The sequence below is a fragment of the Myxocyprinus asiaticus genome, chromosome 28 (genome assembly GCF_019703515.2).
Source record: "Myxocyprinus asiaticus isolate MX2 ecotype Aquarium Trade chromosome 28, UBuf_Myxa_2, whole genome shotgun sequence".
In the NCBI taxonomy this organism is placed as follows: Eukaryota; Metazoa; Chordata; class Actinopteri; order Cypriniformes; family Catostomidae; genus Myxocyprinus; species Myxocyprinus asiaticus.
In genome coordinates, this window is record NC_059371.1 from 32,730,063 (window position 1) to 32,751,688 (window position 21,626).

The window sequence follows — 21,626 nt, forward strand, 5'->3', positions numbered from 1 at the left end:
ATTTGTCAAAAGATAAATGAAAATTGTATTCCTCATGGCATGACCCCTTCAAGAGACAGCACCGATTGATTCCACAGGATCTGCTTGGTGTGATAAAGTAAGGCAATGCATGATTTATATTTCCATTTCAGTAAATCTGTAAAAAGGAAGCTTAAAGACACAGATTCCATAGTGCATACAGCCAAGCCACTCAACTCAACCTCAGCTGACTGGTTCTTATGTATCTAACCAATATTAGGGTAAAACAGCACAACTGTGAGGATTTAAGGAGATGTTTTGAGCATGAAGCAAATGTCTTGGTCTAAACCACAATATCTGAAACTTGTGCATGGGAATCTTTAAGCAAAAGTCCTTTTTTTGAGATTTTCAATGGCTTCTTTCTTTCATCCTATTAATCCTATAAACCTATTAACTGAACAGAGAACCTATGGGAAAAATTATCAGCTGAGAAGCAAACCTCTTTGCCCTCTATTTTTAGCAAAGAGTTGAATTTACAGCATTCATTCGACCTATATAAGCTGTAAAAAAGCAAACGTTAGATGCACATCACATGTTCTAAAGCATATATTGATGCATCAGTCAATTCTATTAATGTCAACACGTTCGATTCCCCAGTGACCTAAATAATGCAACTCGCACTGCAGATGCATACTTGTCACCCGGTAAATGAAACTCATTGCATTTATATCAGTGTCAGAAATTTAGGGGGGTGAAAATCCCAATAAAATGCCTCTGAAATTCAAAATGTTGGGGCATATTGAAACATATGATATAGTTCTTGTTCATTTTATTATACTCTTAATTATACATATTATGGCATAAATTATGAATTGATGTTGATTTTATTCTTAGGGTATAAGAGGTAAAAAAAATTCTCAATCTTGAGAATTTGTGTTACTGAATCAGTCGATAAATCAGTAAATTGAAGGCCCCTTAATGTAAATGTTAATTTCTGACACTGATTTATATCAACAGTAGGATGGCTTTTTATTTATTTATTTTTTATTTTTTTTTTCACTTTTCACAGCATTTACGCTGTGTACTCAGAGTCACTTTGACTGAATCAGTACGAGCCAGTCCCATTCCTGTTGGACTTTGACTCTGACCTGAATCAACAATAGGAACAAGAGCTGTTCCTATGGGTTATCACTAAAGTTTTCCACACACCATGGGTCTTTTTTTAGAAGACTTAAATTTAGCTTTAAAACCCTTTGCTTCCACTTTATATTACTTTTGTAATATTGAAATCTAGTTCTGATAAAGGAAACTTGCAGCAACTTGTCAAAACGGTATTTCTACATACCATGCTCATGTCCTTATCCATGCAAACAGTAGAGAATATTAGGCTTTGTTGGCCTTATTTTAATTGTAGGTCGAGCAGAAGGTAGTACAAAGGGCAACAGTGACAAGTAATCGTAGAAACAAATCTGTGCTGACTGTGAAGTTTCAGTAATGGGAGCTGTGCTTCGGCTAGCCAGTGTATTAAGTCACTAAAACACAAATTCACACACACATTTCCACCTTATACCCAACAGCCTTTACTATAGTTTACATTGAAGCAGGGAGCAATCAGTGACAATTTTCCTGTTTCCCACCAGATGTCACTAAAATCATATTATTTGTCGCAGTTAAGGACTATGTGCCAAATATATTTGTGGGTGTATGTGTGTGCGCGCACACACACACACACACACACACACACACACACACACACACACACACATATATATATATATATATATATATATATATATATATATATATATATATATATATATATATATTTCAATTATCACACCGTAAGTTTTTACAAAAGATTTTAAAGAGATTTTAAAATGGGCAAAAGTTAGCTATTCCTTCTTTAAAGACAAACGTACTGATTTACTTTCATTCTGAAAAGACTGGTTCACCCTAAACGCTTAAGAGTTCTTTGCTCTATTTTTTGCGTTCGAATCTCAAAGAAGGGTTCCAATTGTGACGCCACTATACGGCCACCTGGGGCCTAACTAGATGCTGCTGGGTGTGACGTCATAGACGAAACTTTGATACAATGCCCTCCATGGTTAGGGGAAGTAGTTGAGTTCCATTGACAGCAGCAACATGTGACGTACGGAGACAGAAGAAGACATGTAGATAATCAATGGAATTTATGCGTAATTTACGCGATCTTGAAAAGGACGACTCGTATTTTTTTTTATTTTTTACGAGGGGTGAATGGTTCGTCCAACTTGGGACAAGTGGGTTGTTTTGGGTGAAAGAATATTTCGGGTGTAGTTTTTTTGGATCGCAGTTGTTTTGTGTTTCTGTCTAAAATGAGGAAGCCGCAGTAAATACGCTTTTAGGATTCTTCCTCGGCGACAAAAGCCCCTCTCGGACCTCTGTCGCCGGGCGAGAGTCGGGCATCGTCCGTTATAGTAGAATCAGAATGATAAAGCCGAAAGTGGGTCGGATGTTTCTGGCGACATGCGTCGGATCGTTTTTCATTCTCATCTTGTATATCCAGAACATCTCAAGATCAGGTACGTCTTACGAACAAACTTATTTAAACTGAAGCTTTAATCTGAGTTTTTCCAATGATCTCACTCTATATTCCTCATATGGGCGGGAAAGTCACAATATGTCGTTTTAAACTGCTTTTCCCCTTTAACTAGTCTAAACTAAGATGGTTTAAGCTGGTCTCCCTACTTTTAAAACTGGTGCTCAGCAGAGTTTTGTTGGTCTCCCAGCCTGACCAGCTAAAAATTCCCCAAAACCCCAACCTTCTTTCAATCAGTGGAAATTTATAAAAGGGAAGTTGCTTAGATAACTTATTTCACAAGCCAACTGTAGGTTTGCAGATCAGGCTGTTTATTTATTTTTTATTATTATATTTTTTATTTTGTAACGACACATGGCCATATCCTAAATTAAATATTGCAGTGACGACATGTAGGTAATAAAAAATGCATTTGTCTCATCCTGTGGTTTCTCCCAAGTCTGAACATCTTAAATGTCTGGGGTCAATATTTACGACCAAGGAGAAGTTATGTGATTCAGTTAGATTATGGCTATTCAATGTTGTTATGCAACATTCTGGCCTGGTAACTGGAAGGTTGTTGGTTCGAACCCCAACAGGGTAGATACATGAACTACCACCCCTGTGCCATTGCTTAAACTTTGGAATAATTCACCCAAAAATGAAAATGTGCTTATCATTTACTCACCCTCAAGCCATCCCAGATGTGTAAGACTTTTTTCTTCTGCAGAATACAAATGAAGATTTTTAGAAGAATATCCATGCAATGCAAGTGAATGGTGAACAGAACTTGGAAGTTTCAAGAAGCATATAAAAGCAGCATAAAAGTAATCCAAAAGACACAATGGTTTAATCCATGTCTTCAGAAGTGATATGATAGGTGTGGGTGAGAAACTGATCAACATTTAAGTCCTTTTTTACTATAAATATCCACATTAACTTCCAGATTCTTCTTTTGTTTTTTGGCGATCCACATTCTTTGTGCATATTGCCACCTACTGGTCAGAGCTGGTCAAAGGTGGAGATTTATATTAAACCAAAATTATATTGTGGATTAAACCACTGGAGTTGTATAGATTAATTTTATGCTGCCTTCATGTGCTTTTTGGAGCTTCAAATTTCTTGCCACCGTTGTTGAATTATTCCCAGTTATGGTTGGTTGCATTTTGTTATTTGCATTTAGCATAGCATTTTTCTTTGTTGTCCGTGACCCTATCAGAACAGACCTGTGGCCCATTTTTGGGTCACAACCCACCAGTAAGAACCACTGTTTTAAAGGATTGTTTAAAGCTGCTTCTAGCTCAGTGAGATCAGAGAATGACAGCTTTGAGCAATTAAAGTGGAATTGAAATCCCTGAAAAGTAATTAAGAGCCTCATCATCACTCCCATTTGACAAGCTTAGGTATGGTAGATAAAGTTTAGCAGCACAGTCCAATGTGGACACGCATGCCACGTATCAGCAGTTCCTCTGACATACTAAAAAGGGCATCAGACTGTCCTCAGAGTGCACATGTGGACTTGAGCCTGTTTAGAACAGCGAGGGAACAAAAAAGGCTGTTCAAACCCACTGGGAACAAAGCAGGCAGAGAGAAAAACTGCCCATGGAATGTTTGGAAAGCCCCCACTGGTAAACTCTGGGGCATTCCAAAACCTTTTAAACCATTCCCCTGATGCCCACGAATGCCTCGGAGAGGCATGGATCTCCTTGAAGGAGGTTAGTGTGAGATAGAGGCATGAGATATGAGATTAGAGAAGAAGGGGGATTGAAAGGTCAGTGGCTTTGGCGTGCACCTCAAAGTTATGGGACAGGTCTTGTGGAGACATTTCCACCACACCAAACAATTTTGCCCCCAGTATATGTATATATATATATATATATATATATATATATATATATATATATATAATATATTATATATATATTATATATATATATATTTTTTTTTCAAAAGTTACTGTACTTTTTAACTCAAGTCGATAAAATGTGTCTTGATTAAAATACAAGATGACAAATGAATTTTTATTTGACATCATTTCCAATCAAGCTGTAATAATGCTAAATTATGCTGAAAGTGTGACAGTTTTATTTAATCGTATGTTTTTAGGATACATAAAATGTGTGCTATTAAATTGGAGTGTGCCATTTTATTTATTTCAAAAATATTAAAAATGTCATTGCCATCATTGTCATTTCCACAACTGAATTCTGTTAAACAAAATACATAACATACTGTAAATCTCCAGTGATGCATGACATGTACACACACAAAAAAAAGCTAGTTGAGTGTTCAACGAGACTTTATTTTCTAGAAGTGACTGAAGTGCAAATGAGGGCATACTTGTAGGCTGATTCCTTTCTGGTGCTTTATAGATAAAAGACTTTGTGACAAAAAGAGAGAACCTCGAAGTGATAGCCAATCTGTCTTAGCTAATCAATCTTTTTTTTTTTTTTTTTTCTAAACAAAACCTCAACTCTCTTTCTCTTTGCCCAGAAGACACAAACTAAAGCCAAGGTCAGGGAATACAAAGTGTTTTGTTGACAGTTTTATTATATAGCCAAGATTGTAAGGCTGGTCAGGATTTAGACAGCCTTTTTTACAAATTAAATGAGTAATCCACTTCCCCTGACTCAATTTGGCCCCTTTGAACTGCTCTTGCCTTGACTTGTTAGGGTAGAGTATAAAGCTGTATGGTACATACTGCTCAAAATATTTCAGGATGTGACCCTTGAGAGTGCTGCTTCCAGAGGCAAATAGCTTTTCTATGACGAAAATGCCATTTGTTTCTTCTTACCATGTGCTTTAACCAGATAGTTTAACACACGCATTGCAATTGATGTGTGCAATTTAAAATGCTCATGAATGCATCTTTCTCTTTTCTCATTAGTTCTACTAGTCCTTGATCTAGTCTGTTCTTCAGGTGTGACAATGTTTGTGTGCAGGCTCTTGAAGTTGGCATGATCATAAACTTATTGATTTTAGTTTTACCTCCCACTCTTGAAGCCTAAAATGAAAACCACAATCTCCTATCACAACCTGAAATCCATAAACACTTCTAATTTCTCTGCTGCTATTTCTGTCTCCTCTCTACCACCCTCTATCGAACTTTTGGGTCCAGATGAAATTTTCTCAGTTTATAATGAGACTGTCTCTAATGTACTAGATGCACTCACCCCGCTTAAGACTAGAACTGTTCCCTCAACACATTCCTTCCCATGGTACACCCCCGACCTCTGAGGAATGAAAGCTAAGGGCAGGTGTCTTGAACGATTTCACAAGAAGACTTGCTTTTATGCTCATGCTACTGCTTTCTCCGATCATATGTTACAATACAAATCAGCTCTTAACACTGCATGCTCTACCTACCTATTCACTGTCATTAGTAAATCCCAAGTGCAAACCCAGAACACTTTTCTCTAAGATTAACAAACTTATCAAACCTCCACCTGCTACTCTTACTGGCTCTAAAGACTTATGTGAATCTTTTCAAACCTTTTTCCTAGATAAAATGTATAATATTTATCAGGCTTTCTCTTCCTCTGCTGTCTCAGAATTTTCTCCTGCACCTTTAGTCTACCCCATCATGGCCTTTTCACTTACCAACACATCCTTGGTTGAACATCTGATTGGTAAATCAAAGTGTTCCTCCTGCCAGCTTGATCCATTACCAACACATCTCCTTAAAAACTCCTTGTCTACTCTCATTTCATCCATCACCCACATGATTAACAGGTCTCTTGCTCACTCCAGTACTCAAGAAGCCAGGTCTTGATAACACAGTCTTGAGTAATTTGAGGCCTATCACCTACCTTCCTTTTCTAGCTAAGGTATTAGAAAAGGTGGTCGCCGCTCAAAAATACAATTTGCATGAACCTTTTCAATCAGGTTTCCGCCCTGCTATCAGCTTTTGATACTGTTTGCCATTCCATACTGTTTACTTGCCTATCTGCTAATGGTATTACTGGTACAGCCTTTCAGTGGCTAACTTCATATCTCTGTGACAGGCAACAATTCATCAGTATTAACGAACACAAATCTCGCTCTATCACTGTTTCACATGGTGTACCTCAAGGATCGGTTCTTGGTCCGCTTCTTTTTCTAATCTATATGCTTCCGCTAGGCCAGATCATTCATTGCCATGGTATTAGTTTTCATAGTTATACTGATGACACACAAATCTACATCGCCTCCCATTCCAAATCTGTTCCTGCACCCATTTCCATTACTGCTTGCATCCAAGATCTTAATGTTTGGACGGCAGCAAACTTTTTAAAACAACACTGACAAAACCGAAATTTTGTTAGCTGGCCCAAAATCCCTGGTCTCTTCCCATCATGACATTTCCATTGATATTCATGGAGTCCTGGTTAGGCCTTCACCCATTATATGAAACCTGGGAGTGTTATTTGACCCTACACTGTGTTTTGAAGCCCATATCAACCAACTTGTTAAATCCTGTTTCTTTCACCTCCGCAATATTGTCCACCTACTTTCTGCGCTTAACCTTAAAGATGTTGAAACTGTCATCCATGCATTAATAACTTTTCGTTTAGATTATTGAAACTATTTGTTCACAGGTTTACCCACAAAAGCACTTCACCCATTACAACTTGTGCAAAATTCTGCTGCTCGTGCTCACACATAACAAGAAAAACTCATTTATTTAAACTATGTTTTTCTATCAGATTGTTCATCGTACAGCTATTATCTCTGTATTATATTGTACATGTCTCAATTTTAATGTTTTGATATTGTATGCCTGTTAGATTGCTTGCTTGCTTGAAACAACTTTGTGTGTTGATCTCTGTTTTTGCCTATATTTTGTGAAGCGTCCTTGGGTTCTTGAAAGGCGCTATATAAATAAAAAATATTATTATTATTAATATTCTATCACATAGAGACAATACCAAAACACACCCTTTCAGTGGTCACAGGGTCACATTTAGCAGATGCATGATCTAAACATTGAGGAAGGTCAGATACAGATCACTGCCTACTCTGAGCCTTTGTGTATTGAGTCAAAGTAGTTCAAATGAAAAGAGCTGAAACAAGTGATCTTAAATGTAGCCCTCAGTGGGTGTCTTGGCTTAATACTTACAGCAATAATGAGTAATATCCTTCAAATGGCTTTTCTGTTTATGTATTTTATTTCTTCACAAAACCATTTGGTAACCATCCTCATTTGTTAGCATATCTTGAATTTATTCAGGGGTTTGTACGATAAAGTTCAGCATATTAGAGTTGCATGATTATTGAATCTTGCAATTTCCCTCTTCTGCTGATATGCATCATTTTATGTGAAGCGAACATCTAAAAAAACTGTACAAACAGTACAAGGAATAAATATTTAGCTGTTTGAAACATATGGTGCTCTTTCCTTTTCTGGACGTGCCCAGTGAGTCAGAGCAGAGATTAGATGCTCGACTTGACCATAAGTGAGCTTTTGTCAAAAGCCCTTAGACCATTTACAGTAAAGTTGAGGATTAATGCTTGGCCCTCAGCTGTATTAGAGTCACATCTGCTGACTAAGCAAAACTGTGGTCAGTTTGGAGCTAAGGTCCCAACTAATGATGACTCAACCTGCGTCCGAATATCCATACTTCCCTAGTATAAAGTATGCCAAAAACAGTATACCAGTGGAGTAGTATGTCCTAATCCATAGTATTCATAAAACAGTAAGCGAGATATGCCCGGATGACCTACTACTTCTGGCGGGAATCCGAAGTGTGGATCGGTTGAACAATTTCCTATCCCACAATGCATCAGGAGCTGAGGAGATGTCACATTCAAATGCTGGATTTAAAACAAATGGTGGGTGGAAGGCTGTTTTCAACAGCAAGTGCTGAATACACAAAGAATGTTTCTCATTGTGCTTAAATGGCGCTTGTTTAACCGAACTTGAGTGGATTATTTTCAGGGTTGTTGTTGTTGTCAAGCCATATATTTTGGTCACGGGACCATGCATACATTCCCGGTTGTTAGTATGTCCGAATTCTATTCATACTGCCTCTCGCATACCTAAAGAGCATACTGTATTACCGGCTAAGAAGTGCGTTTCTTATCAAATACAGTATATGCTGTGACAATACGTGGTTTTGGACGCAGGGTCAGCCTTTTAAGATGGTTCCATGCCTTTTACGGACCTAGATTTTACAGGTCTCCCAGCTAGGGATTCATCATGATGGTTGACTTGTCATCCAACAGCTGACTCTCTTGATCAGTCATTATGTTTACAATTGAACTACAGCTGGTATTTGCATTTGTCTACATGAAACAATGCATAATTGAATATTTGAAGGAATGATGACAGATACGCAGTGTTAAAGGTGCACTCAGTATTTTTTTCCTAATTAAAATGTTTTACTCCTTAAGAAATTAATTGTAATTTTGAAATATATGTAAAAAAGCATGAGCACTCACACGAGATGAAGACTCCAGTCATATCAGTAACCTTATAAAAAACCTGTTCTATTCTACATGGAGAGGGTCCTCTCATGGGGGTTGCCATGTTAAGATCACCTGACCAGTTGAATACTACTTGCTTAATCTAAGTAACTGCCTTGTTTATTGGACATTTTCACTCAGTAATTAAATCATTAATAGCCTACCTGACTATGTATAGTGAATTTCTTCAATGGCATCAGAAACTGAAAACTATTGTGTTTGAATGATGCTCCATTCATGTCCCTAGGTGTCCATGTAATTCAAAGACAACATAAAAAATATGACTGAATACACCTTTATACGTTCCACATCACCTGTCTTTTGGAACATGTGCACAATGCCGTAGCCAATTGTGGTCTAATTGACGTGTGTACATGTTAGACGAAGTTGAGCTATAGTCGCATTATCTAGGTCTGTTAGCCGACTTCGTCTGGTATGATTTCTGTAGTTTAAATGATGTTTAAAAAGACATATTATTGTTATAGTACGACTGTCCGACAGTCTCTGGCCCTCAGTCTGAAAGCTTTGTTTTAAGCTATCTGGCCCTTTAAGACTTCAGTTGTAAATGGCCACTGTTCTGATTAGCTAACTTCATGCAGCCCCTCAAATACAGCTATATTTGAAACTAAATCTGAGGAAAATGAACAAGCTTCACATTATATTATATTATAAAACTATATTTCAGGGTTAACACATTGAAAACCCAACACATTTCATCTGAATGAATCAAAATGTTCACTCAAGCACAGCAACTATCAAACAGTCATGACATTTGAAACATTCGTGAATGAAACTGTTTACTCACTGGTCTGGTAGTGTTTAACTGACACATCATTTAATAACAGTAAATTTACAAAGCTTGAATCATATTGTGACTGAGTTCACAAGCGATCCTCGCTCATATGAGCCGAAAACATATAATCCATGCTGAAATGTTCTGAATTCGCAAACGAAATACAATCCAAGGTGATGTAGGGTGCTTCAACAGAGACCGATACCGGTTTTAGAGGGGGAAAATTCACCGATTGCTGATATGGTGGCTGATATAGTTAATTTTTGAGCTGGAATGAAAACAGACATTTCTATGTGGATTCTGCACCGATATGACTATGCAAAGGTATTCAGAAGTCTGCTTTCTTAAACAAATATTTTTATCAAAGATCTTTGACATTATTATTATACATTGTCAACAAATTCTAGAAATGAACACTGAGAAAATAAAGAATAAATAAAAATACAATAAATAGCTTTAAAAACATCAGTACTGTATGTTCAATGTAAGTCAGTTGCTGACCATTTAAATAAATAAAAATAAAATAAATAGCTAAATAAACATCAGTAGTACTGTTTAGTATCAGTCAAATGCTGACTATTTTAATACTGCCAGTCAATTAGGGGCAGGTTGTAAAACAAGAAGCATTTACACCTGCTGAGTCAAGAGATAAACAGCGGCAGTGTTGTTACACTGTTCAGTTCAGTTGAAGGGGGTACCAAACTGCAAATCCTGAACAAAACAGTTTGGTGAATACATGTTTGCACATTAGCTTCCACTCAGCTGACAACAATGAAAGTAGCTACTTTGTTAGCTAGTTAGCTCTAAGCTCGTTGTCATGGAGCGTAAAAGGTGGACGTTGTTTATTTACTTTGCAGCATTGCGTCTCACCAACTAGGTAACAACGTAGCGTGAAATCAATGCTCAACAGACACAATTCACCGCCACACTGTTGTCTACTGAGCTGCAAAAAGATGTTCTGCTTACCTTTCTGCTACATTACTGACTGCGCTGGCTAACATAGCAAACAGATGTGATAAACATGAGTAACATGGTTGTCAGGGACAGGGTTAACGTTATATTAGTTATATTGAAAAGGGAAAATGATGGGGTCATTGTTTAATTTTTCCAGTATGTATTTCACAAACTAGTTAGCAACATACGTGAAGACACCGCTTAACTCCGCACTGTTTGCAGAACCACCGTCAGTTCAGCTCTGTAAACAATGGAGTCGGAGTGCACTCTGCTGGACAAACTACGTTACGACACCAATTCTAAATCACCCCAAGCATTGTTTTCTGCATTATATGTTCTGAAAAAAAGTTTTCATATTTGCGCATATCGGAAAACATATACGCCGAGACCAATATATTTGTGAAAGGCTAATATCGGCCGACCGATAAATCGGTCGGGCACTAGTCTTCACATCTCACATCTTCCGTGTTCGTTTACGCACAGAATGGCATGTGGTTCTCCCAGTCAGTGGCAGCAGCAGAAGGAGATGCGTTTTTAAAATCTTCGCTTGTAACGCTCTTAAAAGGCAGCACACATCGCCGGAAACAAATCGAAACGATGCAGTGCATGTTTACATTACATGTTTACATTAGTTAAGACTAACAATTAAATATAGCACAGATGGGTGCAAAAACGGTCCAGGATGCCTTCAAAACAGCAAGACACAGTGAAATGGACATTGGACATGTTTTGAAATTGTGTCTTTTAAAAGAGGCGCATGCATGCATCTCGCATGATAACGGTCAAAGCCGTTCATCTAGTGTAGAAAAACATTTAAACCCAGAAGATGTCCTGTGTAAGTCTCCTTTGTTGTAGATGAATCTCCCATGACAGGCCCTCTCTCTTCTTCATCTGTGCAACTGAGTACCAGTGGATGGGCCAAGGGTGCAATGAATGAAAAATAAACACTGGTGCCTTGCTGAAGAGGCAGTCATATGCAGACGTATTTGGTCCTTGTGACGTCACAAGTTCCAAATGGGCTGTTTCTAGAGCCTGCTTTAAATAAATGCTATTTTTCTATTAAGGTGGAAGTTTTCAGTTCTAAAAATGTATTGTACAGTAAACTCTTATATGTCAAAAGATCAAGGAAAATGTTTTTCCACATGTCATGACCCCTTTAATTGGCATGCTGCGCTTAATCTGTTTAACAATTTGTGCAGTTAAACCTTATCTTAAATGTTGTGTCTTTAAATTCATCCCCTCTAAAGCATCGATGCCACAACAATACTAGGGCTAGGAAATATATTGAATATTTTGCTCACAATGTTTTATTAAAAATAACACCAACATGGCAATATGTGATTATAAAACTGCAAAAGGCTGCGATTTAAAGACAGATTAATATGGTCTGTGTATGCTTCAGAATAAACGGTTGACACGCTGATCTGTGTGCACGTATGGGACTTATGGGCTCAAGAAGCACTTTTAGAGCAGTTCACAAGCATTGTGAAATCAAAGTACTGCATGTTCAAGTATTTGTGCAATTCCAAACATCAGTAACCATTACAAGTTACTATACAAATCTAAAAAAGCTGCACAGTATAACAAAAAAGCAGATGACAGCGTTTCACCAGATGTGGAACATTGTAAACTACAAACTGCAATTTCAGTGTCAAAATAAAAGCTCTAGGTGAACAGGTAAATAGGACAGAAATATATTACTTTTATATTAAACAAATCAAATCCTCAAAATAATAGTGATAATTTAGGATTATATTACAATAGTTGACTAGGTCCCGCAGTAGTAATTTATTATTATGCAACATGTAATATGCAATAAGTGGAGTAGTTTTTACACACCTTGTTCATTCACAAACATTTTTTTTTTTTTTTTGTAAAAATATATGAAGGTAAATAATGCTTTTTATTATGTTTCTATGTATCATTGTTTATGAAATATAAATATAAAAGTGCATATCATGTAAATGATTAGATCGTATTCTCCCTTGTGTTCATTTAGTGAAAAGCTCTGGGGAAACATGCCTTTATTTAAAAAAAATATTTTTTTAAAATATTGAAACTAGTCTGCTACAATGGCTGTTTGGATGAAGTTATGGTTGCTTAAAAAAAAATTACTTTTGAGCCATTTCAGAGCAAATACATAATTATTGAGATAAATATTGAATATTGTCAATAGGCTGAAAATTTTGTAACCTATTATCTTTGGAGCCATATCGCCCAGCCCTAATCCATACAAATTGAGACGGACATCTTTGGCTGTTGACAAATTGTCATTTGTAAGAGATGTTGAATTCGTAAGATATCATACGACTTAAAAATATTACTTTTATTCTCATAAAGAGCAACCAATCAACAACAGAATTTTAAATCGATACAATACAGACATCAATCTTCTGTTAGCCTCCTCCCTACCTTAAGAAAGGAAACGTCTGTGGACAAATTACTCGTTGCATATTTTTTTTATGCTATACTAATAAACTTGTCTTGTGTTATTCCAAACCCAAATGTTTTATTTCTTCTGCTGTACACAACAGTTATTTTCCAATTAGAATTATGGTTAATTTTAGGTTTGGGTTAGGTGGTTAAACGTAGGAAAAATCGTAAGATCACTGTTTGTTTATTTTTCTATGGGAGTATAAGTCGTATGTTTCTGTATGAGCCAACTTGTTTGATTTGTTATGATTTTGCATCTCTAACTATTATGACTTGTCATGAGACCGGGTTGGTGAAGTCTCAAGCTGTTTTTTTTTTTTTTTTTAGCATCTTACAATGAGTGTTGTGTTGTGTAAAGTTAAAAGTAGTCCAACTTTTAAAAACGTGTCTCGAGACCCCTGAGTTTCATTCCATTCTGTTGCACGTCGTCTAAATGGTTTTAAATGCAACAACCTGTCTTATGTAGTGACTACCTGAGAAAAATGTCCATTGTGGTCAGGTAAACCTGAAACAAGTCTAATTATAAAGGGCTACCTTAAGTCCAATTAGTCAATGGGGTAACCCACGATTTGTCGATATTGAAAATATTTCGTTTTATATAATATCGCGTATCCCTACTCCTAGAATCTTTTGCAACAGCTTCAGAGTCCCGGCATGTTGTTGTTCTCCTCTGATAAAGGCTAATAGTGTGTCTGCCGAATGTGCAGAAAGATTTTACTGCTTATCTAACACCATCAGTTTCTGCTCCTCATGTGTGCAGCAGAGGCAAGACTGCTGACTTCCCCAAACATCATACTATATTTTTGCTTGTTTAGTTTGACAGAGGCAGCCCGTTTAAACTCGCCAGTCAGACGTTTTACTGAACTACCTTAAAGTTTGCTCAGAATTTCCATAATATGCCTGACTTCATTCTAGTGGGATTTCTTAGTTTAGGAAAGGAGTGATATTGTCAATGGTCACAATGGAAGACAAGCTTACTACTTATTGAATACTGCACAGTATATAATATATACTGCATAATATTTAAAAAGAAATAGCATGTGAAACAACACAATATGTGTATTCTATAAACATTTCTAATAAAAATATGCTACATACTGTCATGTGATCTCATCACATTGCACTGTTAATTCAGTGATTGGCATGCAATTGTCATCTTGGACATTAAAGGAATAGTTCAGCCAAAAAATGAAAATTCTCATAATTTACTCATCCTCATGCCATCCCAAATGTATGAAAGTATGACTTACTTTCTTCTGTTGAGCACATATTAAGATTTTTATAAGAATATCTCAGCTCTGTAGATCCATACAATGCAAGTGAATGGTGACCAAAATTTGAAGCTCCAAAAAATAAATAAAGGCAGCATAAAAGTAATCCATAAGAGTCCAATGGTTTAATCCATATCTTCCAGATCTTGCCAATGCAGTCTCTAGGCAGTGCTTGATGCATGTGCAGGTAAAAGGGGTTATATTTTGGTCTATTCTCATCCAAAATCGATTGAATCGCTTCAGAAAACATGGATTAAACCATTGGAGTCGTATGGATTACTTTTATGCTGCCTTTGTTTGCTTTTTATAGCTTAAAAGTTTTGGTCACCATTCACTTGCATTATATACACCTACAAGGCTGAGATATCCTTCTAAAAATCTTTGTGTTCTGCAGAAGAAAGAAATATCTGGGATGGATTTAAGATGAATATTTAGCGATTTTACTCCAATTTTGAGTAGAAATGTCATAACATTTAGCATTCAGATCAAATAATGAATCAGGAAGAACATTGTGGTTAATTCTTTAGGTTCATTTGTCACACTGGAAATGGAAGGTCAAGTCAAGCGCATTGCATTGCAAGATACAGTATTACACAATGCAAGCTGTATACTGCACATTTTGACAAATGTAGTAGGCTATCCGGGTATTCCATGCATACAGAAAATTTGCTTACAGAACTGTCCGCAACATACATGCTACATACTGCAGAAATAGTTACAGTAGTATGGTAGTATGCTCTTGCTTGCCAGTGTCACACTTCATGTGTGCAAACTAAGTTCCCCAGGAGTTATGACTATTCAAACTACAATCCACAAGTATGTCTGTAAAACATTGGTAACCGGACAGGAAAGTTTATGAAGACCGTTACACCAGATGTAATACTGCATTTGATCCTTGAAGATTGAGTCGCATTATGCAGTGACACAAGTTCAAATTGGTATTGCACTGGATTCGTCCAGTAATACAGCCTAAATTAAAAATGTATATTGTTGACACTTTTTTTTTTTTTTTTTTTTTTTACAAATTTTCTGCTGTAGTTGTTGTAAAATAGGGCATTTCTGCTTTCACAAGTCTGCATCAACCATAAACCCCTTGTTTTTGGGGCAAACCACCCAGTACACTCTTATTCATGTGCATTTAAATGGATAGTCCACTCAAAAATGTACATTCTGTCATCATTGTCCTCAGGTTGTTGTCTCAAAAATGTTCACAGATTAAAATGTAAACTTCCTGCTGTCAAAAACCACTTTCTGATTGGCCCGTACAGGCACGTGTTTGCTATAGCGTCATCAGCCATTGCTGGTTTTGTCCAGGCATTATATTACCCATAAAATGACATAACTCCGCGAGCTGCACCGCTCTACAGTGGCAGTTTCCCAACAGACCCATTTTATATTTTATGAGGAACTGCGTGCAAGATGCTTTTGATTTATTGTGCTTGTGAAAGGGAAGGGCACTGGGCAGCACCACGACAACTCTTCTGATTTTTCGGTCTTCCTTTCGGACATCCCATGCCCAATGAAACTGGACCAAGACTGGAGATGTAGTTTAAAGGGAAAGTGTGTGATTTCTGCACAACTAGCACCACAAAATGTAACTGTGAAACAAACAAATAGATAGTCCTGCCCCAAACTCATGCCATTGGTTGAGCCAGTGTTGCTATGTCTGGCTGGTCAGGATGTTCAAACAAACAGAGTTATGTTTTGATAGCACCACCGAGTCAGTCTTTATACTTAGAGGGGAAGTAAACTACGAATGCCTCACTTATTGTTTTCTCTGCATATTAATCTGGGATGGGGGAAATTCATTTAACATCAATAGAAAATACACACTTCACCTTTAGGCAATAGGACCAACTATTTGGATGGCTAGTACACTTAATCCAGATTAGAACAAATAGATCACGCTAGGTGACTCTAGGTGAAATGGATTGAATAGCCGTCCTGACATGATTTCAGATATTCCCTAAAGAGGAAATGTTTGAGGGTTAAATTGTTTTGCATTTGCTTTTTTGTGTTGATAATTTTCTTACTTTTAGGACTGGAAAAGGGAAAAAGACTATCCTTTTAATAAACAGAGGGAAACTTCCAGTCTAAAATGGAATTTTGGGATTTGGGATGAACAGTCACGGCTCTGTGTTAGTCAGGGATAGAGTGACACCCTCACACTGTGTCTCTGAGGAGAAAGAGAGAAAAGCCCAGCCTTTCTTCGCCTTCTCATATCATATGCAGCCTGCCATACCGTTCTACATGTCTCTCTCTCTCTCTACTTAAAATGTAATCTATAGTTATGAGAGTAAGGTTCATGCTATGAATGGAATACTGTATAGTATGCTGTGCCACTATGAGTGGACGTAACTCTATCCAAATCTATGATTAAGCACATTCCTCATTCTGCAATGAAGTTTGCTTTGTTACATTAAGATGCTCATGGGAGTTCTGCTTCCTCTAGTTTTCACAGGGCAGAAAAGAAAATGATTGCTATAGTGAGATAACCTATTCCCTTCTGCCCTAAGAACAATTTAGGGTAAGTATAGCTTCTTTGTGCTATTAAGACATTCACCAAGGGACAAAATATGGCAATATGCCAATGCATAAAAAAATAAAAAATTAACTAATAGAATTTTGGGTATCAGTAAGCATTCATTAGTAATCCAGCACAAGCATTTTAGAAATTAAGCACATTTATTTCATTAAATGATTAATTCTCGATCACATTGTTAAAGGAATATTCCAGGTTCAATATGTCAAGTTGAATCAGCATTTGAGGCACAATGTTAATTACAAAAAAATAAAATAATAGTAATAATGCAATATGTAAACAATATGCGGGTTAACATGATTTTAGTGTGATAAAATCACTTGCTAACCTTTTTCTGTTTAAAGGTATATTACATTTTACAACTTGTTGCCATGATGATGTATGAGTGGACGAGTCAAAATGTGGTAATCAATGTTATGCCACAAATGCTGTCGATTGAGTTTAACTTTATTACTATTGAACCCGGAAAATTACTTTAAAGAAATAGTTCACCCAAAAATGAAAATGCTGTCATTATTGACTCACCATCATATCGTTCCAAACCCAAATGCTGTTATTTTTCTGTGGAGCACAAAGTAGAACTTTTTAGCAAGTTATTAATGACAGAATTTACATTTTTGGCCAAACTGTTCCTTTAACAATATGTAAAAAAACAAAATGGCTTAATTGGAAAATGGCAAATGACACACAATGACCAAATTCCGATTAATATATCGCACTGCAATAGCATAGAGAAAATTGAAATAAGCCCTACCTGGGACAAAAAGTGTACTGATAAACTGTTTTTTTATTGAGATGTCAGAGACAATATATGTTGGATTTATTCTTGAAATATGAACACAAATGTCACTACCTTTTTTTTGCTAATTGCTGCTTGTGGTTATATTTTAAAATATGGTTTTCTAGAAAAGCTGTTTGGATCCACGAGTAAGAGTCAAGAGTGTGTGATGCATAGGTTTAAACATTATACACATGCTAATTTTAAATGAACAAAGTCTGACATCTTGGCTTCACTTATGACTGATCTACTAATTCTGATGGGATTAATGATGCATACAATTTTTCTCTACATCAAGCCTTCCAGTAAGTGCAAGCTCTCATGCATATGTTTCCATTGTTTTGTTTTTTCAGTATTTCCTGATAACTTATGTCATTAGAGAATTGTGATCACCAGAGGTTTAAAAAGTACTGCAAAATGATACTTTTGTGAAAGTATGGATACTGTTTTTTTTGTTTGTTTGTTTTTTTTTTTAACTCTATAGTAAGTCAAAGTATCTAGCTAAAAACATACTTGAGTGATACTAAAACGTTATTATTTCCATTTACTTGTACTTAAAGGATTAGTTCACCCAGAAGACATACACAAGACAAAGTCAAATTGGTTTGAAACAGCATAACTGTACTACATGTATAGGGTGAGTAAAGAATGACATAATTTTTATTTTTGGGGGAACTATCCCTTTAAGCATAGTAATGGAGTACAGTTTCTAAAGTACTACATCCCTGGTGATCCCCAAAGCTGTTACTTCAGTCATTGGAATATGTTTCAATGTATCGCAGCCTAATTATATGAAGACTGTAGAGGTGAGAACACCTGCCGAGAAGACAGTTGAGTCAATAAATCGTTTGATTTCGGGAGTAAAACAAAACTCGCAAGCCACAGTACAAAACAAAGACCCTCTCCACTTGAGCCCGAGCAGAATTCGATTAGTAAAGCGAGCAGTTGCAGGACAGCAGGAGGGCTTCCTGTCCATTTCCTTGCAAACTTTTGATAAAAGCCCACTGATTTGTGCGTTGTTCTTTGTAGACCCTCATAAGCCAACATAAATGGTCACAAGCCTGTGAAGCATTCCAGCAAATAACCTTTGTTGTTGCCGCCTGGCCTTAGTTGACTTGAGGAGCCCCACTCTAGTGCATACTAACAAGGTTTGAAAAGGGGCCTCATTGTTGCTCACCTTTGGAAACTGTTTAGTGCTCTTTGTCAACTTAGTAGTTTTGGATTGTTCAAGGAACTCATATCTTGCCATTTTGTTTTAGTTGTTTTTTTCCACTTTTCCCCTTTTCATTGCAAAAATTATGGCTGTTTTCAAACAGGTTTCATGAACACTCCCCCATCTGTCATTGGTTGTTCAAACATTTTTTGAACCAATATTGTTGTGTTAGGCTGTCTTTTCTGTCTGTCTTTGATTCTCTGCTGAAGACTCGGTTTATTTTCCTGTAACAAACCGATAGAGTTGTAAGAGGAAGTTCACTGTCATTTTGTGGTTATGAGTCAGGGAGCCCATAACGGTCTCTTCCGTTTTAAAAACTTCCTTTTACAAATGATTTTCATCTGATGAATATGATTAGGAGTGTCTTACGGACAACACTTGCGAAATAAATTTGTGATGACAACTCTGATATGTTTATACTTGGAAATGATTTCAGATTGTGGTGTTTAATCATGTGTCAGGGTAAGTCATGGTTAACGGTTGCATTGAGTGTTTTGAAAAAGTTAACGTCAATCAGTCATATTTTCTGTAGATGGTTACAGAGGAATTGCTATAGCTTTTGCACAGTTAGATTAACATTCTGAAAAAAAAAAAAAAGAAGCATGCTTTAGTACAGTGGTTCCCAGCCATTTTTTTTCAGTTGAACTCTGATGACCTAACTCAGGGGTGCTCACAGTTTTATGACATGAGATCTACTTTTTCATAATGCTATAACAGTAAGATCTGACATACACAATTTAAATATACATTGTGGGCAGTGTTGTCACAATACCAACATTTCAGTAGTTGGAACCAATTCCAGTGAAATTTGATGATTCTCGATGCAAAAACTAATAGTAAGACTAATTTGTTAATTGGGTAAACATTGTTTAAAGTTCTCAAGTAATTATTCAAGACAGGGAAACAGTCTGTAATTAAATAAGAACAAAGAAACAAATAAAGAAAACACTGCTTAAAATTTCTAACAGCAGTATCAAGTAGTTGTGGATTACAGGTCTGCTCTGTATGATTACATTAATATTTTATTTTAAAGCTACTAAAGTTATCCAGCCAAGAGCAATAAATGGTTTTCTTGTTATTGTTGTTATTAATGACAGACAGTGGCAGGTCTATCAGGCTGCATTTACATTAATGCACATATCCGATATTTTGATACAAATCCGCTTTTTTTGTCCCAACGTTTATGCTTACTTCAGACATAAATGAGTGTTTCTTTTAGAGCCCGACCGATATGGGATTTTTGAGATCGATGCCAATTTTAGAGAGGGAAAATTTACCGATTACCGATATGGTGGCTGATATATTACATTTTTGAGCTGGAATGAAAACAGACCTTTTCTATGTGGATTGTTCACTGATTTTGCACTGATTTGACTATGCAAAGGTACTCAGAAGGCTGCTTTCTTAAATATTTTTATCAAAGAAAATTTGAAATTATTATTATACATTGTCATCAAATTCTAGAAATGAACACTGAGAAAATAAATACAAATACAATAAATAGCTTAATAAACATCAGTACTGTATGTTTAGTATATGTCAATTGCTGACCATTTAAATAAAGAATAAATAAAAATAAAACAAATAGCTAAATAAACATCAGTATTGTATGTTTAGTATCAGTTAATGGCTGACCATTTAAATAAAGAATAAATAAAAATAAAACAAATAGCTAAATAAACATCAGTATTACTGTTTAGTATCAGTCAAATGCTGACTATATTAATACTGCCAAGTCAAGATAAACAGATAAGCAGCGGTGTTACACTGTATTCTGCTATACAAGTTCAGGGGAAACTTTCAACGGTGGAAAACCAGACTTTAAAATATTACATTTTATAAATGCAACGACTAGAATTGTTCAGTTGAAGGGGTACCAAACTGTGAATCCTGAACAAAACAGTTTGGTGAATACATGTTTACTCATTAGCTTCCACTCAGCTGACAACAATGAAAGTAGCTACATGCTTAGCTAGTTAGCTATAAGCTCGTTGTCACGGAGAGTAAAAGAAGGACGTTGTTTATTTTACTTTCCAGCATTGTGTCTCACCAACTAGGTAACTACATAGCATGAAATCAACACTCATCACACACAATCCACTACCGCACTGTTGTCTGCTGAGCTGCAAAAAGATGCTCTGATGTTTACCTTCCAATCTGTTACATTACTTACTGCACTGACAAACTATAGCTGGCTAACAGCAAACAGACATGAGTGACATGGTTGTCAGGGACAAGGTTAATGTTATATTAGTTATATTGAAAAGGGAAAATGATGGGGTCATTGTTTAATAACTTTCCAGCATGTATTTCACAAACTAGTTAGCAGCTTACCGAGAAGACATGCTTAACTCCGCACCGCTTAACTCCGCCCTGTCTGCAGAGCCACTGTCAGTTCAGCTCTGTAAACAATGGAGTCGGAGCGTGCTCTGTTGGACAAACTACGTAATGACACCAATTCTAAAGCATTGTTTTCTGCATTATATGTTCTGGAAAAAAGTTTTCATATCGGCGCATATAGGTAAAATATACGCCGATACCAATATATCGGTGAAAGGCTAATATCGGCCAGCCAATATATCGGTCGGGCACTAGTTTCTTTCAATACCTCGCCAGGACAGGCATTTTGAAATGTATTTGACCATCACACAAGTGTATCAGCATTACCGTGAGCGTTCTAACA

At 36.5% G+C, this 21,626-nt stretch overlaps 1 protein-coding gene across 4 annotated transcripts in view; it reads left to right on the top strand.

The window, feature by feature from the left end:
* The first annotated feature begins 2,085 nt into the window (after positions 1-2,085).
* LOC127419308 (carbohydrate sulfotransferase 11-like) overlaps positions 2,086-21,626 on the top strand; it is a 36,348-nt gene continuing 16,807 nt past the window's right edge. For 2 of the 4 annotated variants that reach the window (XR_007893641.1, XM_051660625.1), the window contains exon 1: positions 2,086-2,519. Coding sequence is in view for 2 of the 4 variants with exons in the window: in XM_051660625.1 (XP_051516585.1) it covers positions 2,426-2,519 (94 nt within the window). In the remaining 2 variants the exon portion in view is untranslated. Of the gene's footprint in view, positions 2,520-16,862; positions 16,938-18,343; positions 18,368-21,626 lie in introns of those variants that run through there. The other 2 variants (XR_007893642.1, XM_051660626.1) reach the window with 2 other exon arrangements.